Below are 12,607 nucleotides of genomic sequence, written 5' to 3' on the forward strand. Positions count from 1 at the left end.
GCTATCTCCTCCAGTAAAAACCTCGGGTAAGCCCACTTATTAAGCAATGAGATCAAGGAAATTTTATATATTTATATGACAGAAAGAGTAACACAAGTAAACAAAATTGCTATATATGATCATAACATGCATGAAACTGGTTCATTACTTCACACTTAAATTATGAATATAGCAGGGAATAAAGGAGTATTTTCTGTGAAGCGGGAGAAGATACGCTGCAGGGTTGCAGATATATCGTTAAATGAATATGATGATGTCAATGAACTCTCTTCAAAGGGGTTAGATTAGAATTAGATTCAATTCATCAACAACAATCTTATTCTTCTTCATCATCATCCATGACCTTTATATCTGATTAGTAGCTATTTTTCTTAGGATTGATTTAGTTTCAGCTCTCATCAGTAGGATACTCCCAGAAGAGCATGAGAAGAATGTAAGATCTTTTATCTTATTCTTAATAATAGACGAAAATATTCTATTTTTCGATTAGCTAAAAAGTTGGTGTGTTTTGTCAGTGTCAAGATGAAACCAACTCCAAATACAAGCTGCATTCTGCTTCTGAGTCATTAATGAAGGGTCATGAAGCAAACAAAAGACAACCCATCGAGTCTCTGTCTCACCATATGTCATACTTAGATGATGATTTTCCATCATCATCATCAGAGAGACGACACCTGGAATGGAATCATGATAATGGCTTGGAATTTTCTTTTGCTCCAAAATCAGCTGGTTTTCAATATGATCACTACCATTCAGAAGCTTACAAAAGAAAATGGATAAAGTCCGGGCATATATCATCATACTTGGATGATGATCTGGATCTTCCCAGATCATCAGGGAGACTCACAGTCACAGACATGGATGGTCTGGAATGGAATCCTAATCATTCGGAATCTTATAAATCAAAATGGATAAAGTCTGAGCATATATCATCATACTTGGATGATGATCTGGATGGGATTCCCGGATCATTGGAATGGAATCCTACAAGCTCAAAATCTAGTATTTGGTATGATCAGAGCTTCAGAATTCCAAACTTGGGCATGGAATCTGATAACTTGAAAGATGTTGAGGATTTCCATTTTGATAATGATCCTACAGTCTTGGGAAAGCCAGTGCCTTTGTTGTTAGGTTGGGAGGAGAAGAGTGAGAGAGATGAATTTCCGAGAGAGATGAACACGTTTTCAAGCTCACAAGATGATGATGAAAACCAACTTTACATGATGCCTGTTGAGAGACACCTAAAAAAAGACCATTTTGTGTCATCATCATCAGTCATACAATTACCATACACTCCAAAACATGTTATGCGAGTAGAAGATTGCAGCATAAAAACCATAGATGGTGGCTGAATGAGAAACAAGAATCTTTTAGGTTTTTGTTAGAATCTGAATCACCATCACCTGCTAAGAAAGAGTTGATAGGCTTTATTCATTCTGAGGATGAAAAGGAAAATAATTTTATAAGCAGTAGTTACAGTTACAGTTACACGGAGGGATTTGCTTGGTACCCATTGCTGCTGCTGGGAGTGGGTGATGATTCATATTCAAGCGAGAACCAACTAAAATTACACATATAGATTCAATCAAGCTTGTTAGTCACGTGTGTTGTAAATTGTTTTAGTTAAAGTATTTCTTTCTGGGTTTAGTCAAAACATCATGCATGTATAAGACCGGAAGGAGTGGGAGGGAAGCTTCCCTCACTTTTGGTGGGCCATACCCCTCTTTCCCTCACTCTCCTTTCCCTCACCTAAAAGCCAAGGAATGGGTGGGAAGCCCTTCCTCACTTTTTTTTTTATATTAAATAAAATAATTTTTTTTTATTTATAATTTTTAAATTAATATCAAACATAAAATTTAATTAAAAATAAAAAGCATTTCATTAAGTAAAATAAAAATTACATTAACCCTAATATTTAAATAAGTAGAAAAAAAAACCGCAAAAAAAAAATCAAACAACCTACAACATAGTAAAAATTATTAATTAATATCCTAATTTTATTTAAACCTAGATACGTCACTCGGAATCATCGTCTTCGTCATCGCCTTGATCATCTGCATCATTCTCCCCAGCGTCACTCTCGTCGTCGGAATCTTCACTCTCGACGAACATATCAGAATCCTCGTCTGATTCGTCAAACAAATCATCGTGAGATAACTCGAACGGGGACTGAATATGAGCCATATAAATGTGTTCCACCAAATCAGCACGAAGGGCCTGATGAATGTCGCGATTGTGTACTTCTCTTCTATTCACCCTATACTCTTGTGTACCAACGGCTACTTTTTCGACATTTGGCAAAACTTCATTTTCGTTGTATCGGCATATCGCTCTTCCTTCGTCTTCAAGAATCATATTATGCAATATGATACATGCATACATTACGTGTTGTAACCTTTTCACCTCATATGACCTTGCCCCGACCGTTAGTACTTGCCAACGTCTCTTAAGTACACCAAATGCTCGCTCCACATCCTTCTTAGCTGACTCTTGCGCCTCTTTAAACTTTTTCCTTTTCGGGTCGTTAGGACATGTAAACGATTTCACAAAAACAGACAAGGGAGGATATATACCGTCAGTAAGATAGTATCCACGCTTATATGCTACCCCATTTGCTTGAAAAGGTACATCGTGTGACTTTCCAAGGTAGATATCGTTGAATACAGGCGACTGGTCTAGCACGTTGATGTCATTGTTTGCACCAGCTGGACCAAAGAATGCATGTCATATCCAAAGATCATGTGATGCGATAGCCTCTAGAATGATCGTCAGCTCTTTGTGGTCGCCTCTCATGTACTGACCACGCCATGCGTTGGGGCATAATGACCAACTCCAATGCATGCAATCGATACTACCTAGCATTCCAGGGAATCCATGTTTGCCTTCATGCACCGTATACAATTGGTGGATATCGTTGATAGTTGGTTTGCGCAAATATCGTTGCCCACAAACCAAACAGATCGCTTTGCAGAACTTGTACACAGACTTCCGCACGGTACGCTCTGACATCCTAAAATACTCGTCCCATTTGTCTGCGCCCATGTCATATGCTAGCTGACGAATTGAAGCCGTGCATTTTTGAATGGGAGAGAAACCTTTTTTCCCCTTGCATCCATTTTTCATTGGAAATATGGAAAGCGGCCTTCCAAATCGCCAACAATACGTAAGAATAGTTCATTCCTCATCCGGAACCGACGTCGAAACTTTACAGCGTAGACGGCGTCATCTACAAAATAATCTTCTATAAGGCGATCGTGTCCGGCTTCGTGATTTCTACGTAACGGCGGCTTTCTTAGGTTAGGTCGTGCACGTGATGTTTCACCTAGTCGGTTTTGATAGTATGCAACCGTTTTCGCCATGACGGAACCGATAAACTTAGCCTCCTCTACCGCCGTCGAATCGGATGATGAAGATGATGACATTTTGAGTAATATTTTTTAGAGAGAAATATAGATTATGGGTTAAAAAAAATGATAAAATGTTTGAGTATTTATAGGTTAAGAAAAGGGAAGGAAAAAAGAATATATATATATATATATATATATATATATATATATATATATATATATATATATATATATATATATAACGGCTATATAGCCGTTTGGAAAAAAATAAAAATAAATAAATAAATAAATAAAACACGTCACCCAATGGTTAGAAGAGAGAGAGAGAGAGCGGGACTCTCTCCCCCAGCCTCTTCCCGCCGTTCCTTTCCCGCACCCACGGTGCGGTGTGCTTAAGTGCGGGAACCGGTCCCGCGGTTTCCCCGCAGTCCACTCTGTCCGGCCTAAGACCCGAGGGTATAGGAGGTAAGCTTCCCTCACTTTTTGTGGGTCATACCCCCATTTCCCTCACTTTTCTTTCCATCACCTAAAACCCAAGGAATGGGTGGGAAGCCCTTCCCTCACTTTTTTTTTTAATTAAATAAAATTATTTTTTTTATGATTTATAATTTTTAAATTAATACTAAACATAAAATTTAATTAAAAATAAAAAGCAATTCATTAATTAAAATAAAAATTACATTAAACCTAATATTTAAATAAGTAGAAAAATAAAAATAAAAACGCAAAAAAAAAATATCAAACAACCCACAACATAGAAAACATAATTAATATCCTAATTTTATTTAAACTAAAATACGTCACTCGGAATCATCGTCCTCATCATCGCCCTCATCGTCCTCGTCATTGCCTTGATCGTCTTCATCATTCTCCCTAGCGTCGCTCTCGTCGTCGGAATCTTCACTCTCGACGAACATATCAGAATCCTTGTCTGATTCGTCAAACAAATCATCGTGAGATAACTCTAACGGGGGCTGAATATGAGCCCTATAAATGTGCTCCACCAAATCAGCACGAAGGGCGTGATGAATGTCGCGATTGCGTACTTCTCTTCTATTCACCCTATACTCTTGTGTACCAACGGCTACTCATTCGACATTTGGCAAAACTTCATTTTCGTTGTACCGACATATCGCTCTTCCTTCGTCTTCAAGAATCATATTATGCAATATGATACATGCATACATTACGTGTTGTAACCTTTTCACCTCATATGACATTGTCCCGACCGTTAGTACTTGCCAACGTCTCTTAAGTACACCAATTGTTCGCTCCACATCCTTCCTAGCTGACTCTTTCACTTCTTTAAACTTTTTCCTTTTCGGGTCGTTAGGACATGTAAACGATTTCACAAAAACAGATAAGGGAGGATATATACCGTCAGTAAGATAGTATCCACACTTATATGCTACCCCATTTGCTTGAAAAGGTACATCGTGCGGCTTTTCAAGGTAGATATCGTTGAATACCGATGACTGGTCTAGCACATTGATGTCATTGTTTGCACCAGCTGGACCAAAGAATGCATGCCATATCCAAAGATCATGTGATGCATAGCCTCTAGAATGATCGTCGGCTCTTTGTGGTCGCCTCTCATGTACTGACCACGCCATGCGTTGGGGCATAATGACCAACTCCAATGCATGCAATCGATACTACCTAGCATTCCAGGGAATCCATGCTTGCCTTCATGCACCGCGTACAATTGGTGGATATCGTTGATAGTTGGTTTGCGCAAATATCGTTGCCCATAAACCAAACAGATCGCTTTGCAGAACTTGTACACACACTCCCGCACGGTACGCTCTGACATCCTAAAATATTCGTCCCATTTGTCTGCGCCCATGTCGTATGCTAGCTGACGAATTGCAGTCGTGCATTTTTTAATGGGAGAAAAACCTTTTATCCGCCTTGCATCCATTTTCCATTGGAAATATGGAAAGCGGTCTTCCAAATCGCCAACAATACGTAAGAATAGTTCATTCCTCATCCGGAACCGACGTTGAAATTTTACAGCGTAGATGGCGTCATCTGCAAAATAATCTTCTATAAGGCGATCGTGTCTGGCTTTGTGATTTCTACGTAACCACGGTTTTCTTGGTTTAGATCGTGCACGTGATGTTTCGCCTAGTCGGTTTTGATAGTATGCAACCGTTTTCGCCATGACGAAACCAATAAACTTAGTCTCATCTACAGCCGTCGAATCGGATGATGAAGATGATGACATTTTGAATAATATTTTTTGGAGAGAAATATAGGTTATGGGTTAAAAAAAAAGATAGAATGTTGTAGTATTTATAGTTTAAGAAAAGGGAAAGAAAAAAAAATTGTATATAACGGCTATATAGCCGTTTGGAATCAAAAAAAGAAAAAAAAAATTAAACACCCAATCAAGTGAAGAGAGAGTGCGGGACTCCCTCTCCCCACCTCTTTCCCGCGTTTCCTTTCCCGCACCCCCGGTGCGGTGTTTCACCATGCGGGATGTTTCCCGCGGCCTTCCCCGCTCACCATACCGTCCGGCCTAATAGTGTAGGTTCACCAATCACCACCGTGATCTTTGTTTAGGAAGTTACTTGGAGAGTAAAGGATGTGTTTTTACCTTTTTAACCTTTAAGTTTTTTGTTTTTCATTTTCGAACCAATACAACTGAATAGCTGAAGAAAGATAGAAAATAGTTTGATTTTGTTTTAAATAGGAAAAGAATTAAAAAGAAAATTATGATAATACCTGTTGAGAGTGGGATTTGAACCCACGCCCTTTCGGACCAGAACCTTAATCTGGCGCCTTAGACCAACTCGGCCATCTCAACTTTGTGTGATGAGTTGCATGAGATAATATTATTTTAATTATAGGGCTGATGTTTGAATTTAATACTAGAAAATAAAACGTTTTGTGTTTGGAATCAAAAGTTGAGATGGCCGAGTTGGTCTAAGGCGCCAGATTAAGGTTCTGGTCCGAAAGGGCGTGGGTTCAAATCCCACTCTCAACATATATTTTACTTATGCCAAAAGTTGGTATTTTTCGAAATTAAAAAATATTTATGGTGTATTATAGAGCATGTGATTTAAAACTCGTTTTCGTTTTACCAATGTTTTCTTATTATACGAGAGAATCCAAGTTTTATATTTGAACTAAATTGTCAAATTTTGCTCTTTCCAAGTCTTTTAAAAAATTTCAAGATATAGATAGTTACTTGGTTTTATCATTTTTGTTGCAACTTAAAAGTGAATTTTTATCTAGAGCATTTTTTATACTTGTGAAACTCTAATTACGTTTCAAACAAATTACCAATAGTTTTTCATTAATTACGTTTCAAACAAATTGCATTGATATGCATGCATCTTCTTCAGTTTCAACCATCCATCGCCTAAGCGATTACATTCGGTTGTCGGGTACTAAACAAATTGCTTACAGAAAAACTCTCAAGAATCCATATCTAAAAGAATCATGTATTAGAATATTAGCAAACAAAAAATATTTAATTGCTAATGTTTAGGGTGTACGTTAATTTTTAAGGTTTTGTAAGTTTTTGTAAGTTTTGGTTGCACTGGATGTATAAGGTTCTCAACCTTATTGAACACAGTGTATAGCTGAGAGTACAATTGATCCTAATTATCCTCTTATAGATATATGTGACATAAAAAATTTCACAATTAAATTTGTAAAAAATATTAGTACTGATAATTATAAATTAACGACATGATATATGTTGAATTCATCAAGGTTGGATAGCAAAGCGAAATTCTCCTTTGTTACATGCTGACGAGACGACCGCCCATTGAAACCATTCTCTAACAGATATAGAAGATATATACAAACCGCATCATCGTACGATAAGCTATTAAGCGAATTGTCAAACATATCAACCACTTGTTCTAATTTCACAGAGGCATTCTTCTTAACCACATGAAATACATGGGATCGAAAGGCAGCGCCGGAAACGAAAGCAGAAATATATTCATCAAAGTGGAAGTCGGTGAGGAGACAAAACTCTTTCTTCCCGAAAGACAGCTCATACTCCATAATATCAAAAATCATTTCCTCTACTTCGTTTCGAGGGTTCGTCATAACTTCGTGGTAAACATGTACTGTAAAAGTAAAGGCCCCTTCTACCCCCACAAGAATATTTAACTATCTCCCAACATAGGTCTTTCGGAATATAGTCTCGCGTGACGGTCTGTCTTTGAGTGTCGCAGGAATATCCACAACAATTACGTGTTTGCAAGTTAGAGTAATGCTGCAAATAAAAACAAACAATTTAATTTTAAGGTAATTCATAAAATTAAATGGTGTTATAGAACGACATGTGATGAACATTTCAAACATGTTCTTCGCATTCCAGACTTGTGCTTCGTGTTTCGGACAATTCCTCGCATTCCGGACGTTCCGAAATGGTTTCTTTGTTATAGAATACAAGTTATCGACGTATACTACCCTAATATAAACAAGTAAACTACTTTCGGGTTGGTCCTAAATCTAATGTAAACATCTACAACAAGTCTTAACGTGTTCAGTGCATTCCAAACATGCTCTTCATGTTCCAGACTAAGTTACTAAAAACAATAAACTTAAAATCAAACTATCAAAAGTGTAAGAATAAATGACTTACCCGTAAAACGATCAGATCATCAAAATCGTGTACCATATCTTCGTTGGTGTTTAACTATGAAATGTGTAGTAATGGCCAGAATGTGTCAGAATGGGTTTGTAGATACTTCTCCGGAATGTGTCGGAATAAAATCCATAATTCGGTTTTCTAAATCGAGATCCAGAACAAGTCGGATTAGTCTGGAATAGGTGTTCCAGAATGTAGTTGATGGGCCGAGCCAGACACACACTCCGAACTAGCCTCTGGAATTGTCCGTTCAAAAAACGATTTTTCAAAAACAAATTTATGATGATTATTTTTTTAATTAAACAAAAAAATATTAGATTACTCGATTTCCCATGAATATACGATCTTGATTGGGCTATAGTTTCAAGCCTAATATGAGTTTGTTTTTCCTAGAAAAAGGCATAAACAATTTAATAAGAGATACTTTAAAACATTACGTAAATCAACCATATTCTTCTACCAAATTTATGAATACGTGTGAGGAAAATATATTAAATGCCCATGCTCACTATCATTTACTCGTTGTCTTTTTTAGGCCAACGATATTTCTGTTATTAGATGACATTATTGCACATTACTAATCATTTGGAAAATAAAAACGTGACTGGCTTTGAAAGTAAGCATATTGGTTTTTTGGAGTTGGAATAAATAGCAAAAAAGAAGATCATGTGTAAATTGTAATGTTTTTGATGAATTAAAATGGTTCGTTTGAGAAAAAAATATTTTTATAAGACATTAAGATGTATTGCTGATGGCATATTTTGGGGTCCAAAAATAAGAAAATAAAAAGTTACATGCTATTAATTTTCGGCATTTTAAACATCAAAAAATATAAAAATAATAATTAAAAAATCACTATTCTAGTGAATATTCTAAAAAAATATTATTCACAAATATATATATATATATATATATATATATATATATATATATATATATATATATATATATATATAAAAGTTCAAATGAGAACCACTAAATGTTAAGAACCTTAAGAACCATCCATTTTTGATTTATAATTAAGGTTATTTTTATATTTTAACTTTTTCTTAAGATTTTTATAAATAAAAAGCCAATAAATACGTATGTGTAGAAATAATGTCATTACTTTTGATCGAATCTTTCAAAATGAGCCAAGACAAAAAAAAAAAGTCCTCTCATCTTCTTCAACCTAATCTAATGAACACCACCACAAAGACAACATACGACGGCGACCTCACCACCACAATCACCGTCAACGACAACCTGACCACCACCAGAAACGGATTTCAGAGCAGGATTCGCCGTTTTCTCTTCTCCGTTGCACCTCCGATGTACCGTTTCCCGCTCCTACCACCGGTAAACTACCGTCATAAAATGTACAAGCTCCATCTGATTCCAAATTTGTGATTTCCACCTCAGATCTATAATATTTACTTCTAGATCTACGATTTTCCACTGCAGATCTATGAATTTCCGGTGAGGATCCACCACAAGCTCATCCTTTCAGATGTGCTTCATCTCCTCCTTCGTTTAGATATGTGGTTCATATACACCTTCTTCCGTTGAGTGTCGTTTTCTGATGATGTTTATGTCATTTTTAGGTTAGATCCGAAATTATTTAGAAAATATGAGGATTTTCAGAAGCTATTCCAACGAGTTTTTTGATGGCTATTCCGACTAGTTTTTCCGGCGAAGCTTTAGACTTAATTGGCAGGTTACCTGGTGAGATTTTTGTAAACGGCATGATTGCTTTTGTTTGTTGATCAATGAAATTAAACCTACAAATCTACATCTACATGTATGCAATATATTACTTTATTTCTTTAGGTGTACATATTATATTAATTTATTTGTTTACGTGTGAGTGTTTCTCTTTTCTATTACAAATTTTACAATAAATTAATTAAATAAATAGTGGTTGAATTGATTGATAATAAAATAAAAGCTTAGATATGAAATTTAATGCGTACTTGAATTTATATTAAATGTTAAACTATTTTACAAGTAAATTAATTCATCTTTTGTTTGATAATTTAGATAAAACATATGGAAATATCGTCTTAAAATCCGATTTTGATACAACTCAAAAGCTATTTGCAGGTGTTTGGTGGCAACGTGTGGAGGTGGTGGTGGTAGAGTTTGTGTTTTTGACTTCCTTAAATTAGTGAATTATTGTAAAATAGTTTGTTTTAAGTTGTGAAGTTTCTGTACTAAACTGTAAATTGACTATATAAAATTGTATTTTATATTAGTTTTGTGTTAAAATATAAGATCATATATGAATGAAAATATTAGACTGTAAAAATTACAATTTTGCAATTTTCGTACCAAAAGAACAAAAAAAATAAGGAATTTTAACATGTTTTATAAAAGTATCATGTAAATATTTACTAATTAACGGAGGTTCTTAAGGTTCTTAATCTTTTGTGGTTCTCATTTGAACCACTCCCAATATATATATATATATATATATATATATATATATATATATATATATATATATATATATATATTCAATAAAGAACCATTATGAATGGTTCTACAATGAATCAAATATTTTTTCAAGTTTTAGAATTTATTTTTTACCGAAAAAAAAACTAAAAATATCTAAATTCATAACTTCACATTGTGAATGGTAATATATTTTTCGGATTCACCATATGAATTCAGATTCACATTGTGAATCTGCATAAATTCACAATGTGAATTTGACGAAAAACAAAAGCAAATTTTTGTTATCGAATTTGATATTATTGGAAAAAGGATAAAAAAGTTATGAATTTTTGTATTTTTAGTTTTTTTTATTGATAAAAAAATAAGCTCTAAAAGTTGAAAAAAAAAGATTGGTTATTTGGTTCATTGGTTAATAATGGTTTTCTATTGAACCATATATATATATATATATATATATATATATATATATATATATATATATATATATATATATATAATTGCAGAAACGGTCATGTGGCTTGCATTTTTCATTGGATAAGGTCCAAAAATAGTTTTGACTTGTTCAAATGGTCCTTATTTGAAGGTTTCTTTATAGTGTTAGTCCTTACAGTTAACATTCGTTAGTTTAACTCTGTTAAATGTGTCCAAATGATTTTTTTTGTCCTTCGTTATATGTTTTTAGTTTAAAAAAAATTAATGTATATCATTAAAAGAAAATGACACAAGCCCCAACCTTAACCTTGTCCCCTTCATCCTTCGTCCCTCCCATGTTCTTCATCCTTAATAGGTCATTTTCCTCCTAAACCTAAACAACTCCCGTCGGAGAAGCATCGTCATTGTCGTCGTCATTGTCGTTGCACCAACCACCGTCATCACCTCCTCCACCATCGTCTCTATATTACCCCCCCCCCCCCCCACTCCTCATATCGACCACCACCACTGAAAGACATATCTGCATTAACCTCTCTTCTAAGGCCACTCAACCTCCATGATATTTCACCTTTTATTGTAGGCGGAAATGTGTGGATTCTTCATCGTCGACCAAAAGTAAAAGGGAAGTGGATAAGAACTGTGCGCCCTTGTTCGATTGAAGGTGGAATCGGTACAGCTTTATCCGGCGAAAGTATTTATTCTTCAGTGTAAGCATATACAGGGAAGTCGGCGTGAGCCACAATATCTCTGATGTTGAAGGTGGTGACTCTATGACTGATTGTTATTACAACTTTGACTACATCCATTCCTTCAGATGGTTCACATAAACACTATGTGTAAAAGAATGCTTCTTTTGCTACAAAATAATTAATACCACAGCCTACAAACTACTATGGTAGTTAGATGGGTGGTGGTTGGTAGCCAAAAAAGACAAGTTAAAGCAATATCATCGAGGAGACCAAAATTAAGGATCAACTACAAAATTCAATTTGGATTCCATCAAATGATCAAGTAAACGATATTGAATTGATGCTAATTTGAATTTAGGAGATAATCTCATCTAGGAATCGCCTAAGTTCTGTATGAGGACGTGATGAGATGAAACACGAACTCTTTGCATCTTTGTAAAATTCAGGAACCCTAAATGTGACATCCCCAATTTACAGCTAAAAAAGACTAATTTATTTATGTTTATTTAAAATCAGAGTATCATTTTTTTTAAAATAATGTTGCGGAATTGGTTCCCAAAACATGATAATAATATTATCAAATCCTTTCCGAAGAAATGTATTTTATTTTTATTGAAAACGTTAGGATGTCATCATTAATACATTACATAAGCATAAACGAAAATAATACAGGCCTTACACAAGTTTATCTAAACTACTGGCCTATAAGCGTCCATAAATTTCTCAACATAACATCACACATGTGCTCTCGTTCCACTACCTGTTGTACAAGAAAATGAGTGAGTCAGACTTGGGATCTTGGTGAGCACATGGGGTTCAAAACCCACAATAATTAAATTCTTTTAATTATATATATATATATATATATATATATATATATATATATATATTCATCAAAACTTTCAACCCGATTACTCATTCTCGCTATCGTGACTTTCTGTCCCTAAAGCATCTAATTCAGGGGACCTATCCTAAGGAATCATCTTCGGGTATATATATATATATATATATATATATATATATATATATATATATATATATATATAACACTTAGTTCAAAAACACCTACAGGTTGCAAGCCTGCTAGC

General features: G+C 34.9%; 1 protein-coding gene and 2 non-coding genes across 3 annotated transcripts; 1 reads left to right on the top strand and 2 right to left on the bottom strand.

Moving 5' to 3' along the window:
• Window positions 1–2,016: 2,016 nt before the first annotated feature.
• Window positions 2,017–3,422, bottom strand: LOC145130685 (uncharacterized). The gene is made up of 3 exons (XM_079065453.1): window positions 3,210–3,422; window positions 2,802–3,105; window positions 2,017–2,705 (listed from the first exon to the last, which is right to left on the bottom strand). The coding sequence occupies exons 1-3, from the start codon at window positions 3,420–3,422 to the stop codon at window positions 2,017–2,019; spliced, it is 1,206 nt and encodes a 401-aa protein (XP_078921579.1).
• A 2,653-nt stretch (window positions 3,423–6,075) lies between these two features.
• On the bottom strand, window positions 6,076–6,156 carry TRNAL-AAG (transfer RNA leucine (anticodon AAG)). Its single transcript has one exon. It is a non-coding gene; the product is annotated as a tRNA-Leu (tRNA).
• A 99-nt stretch (window positions 6,157–6,255) lies between these two features.
• On the top strand, window positions 6,256–6,336 carry TRNAL-AAG (transfer RNA leucine (anticodon AAG)). Its single transcript has one exon. It is a non-coding gene; the product is annotated as a tRNA-Leu (tRNA).
• Window positions 6,337–12,607: the final 6,271 nt, after the last annotated feature.

This window comes from Lactuca virosa, chromosome 8 (assembly GCF_052849685.1).
Source record: "Lactuca virosa cultivar CGN04683 chromosome 8, Lactuca_virosa_CGN04683_v6, whole genome shotgun sequence".
Lineage (NCBI taxonomy): Eukaryota > Viridiplantae > Streptophyta > Magnoliopsida > Asterales > Asteraceae > Lactuca > Lactuca virosa.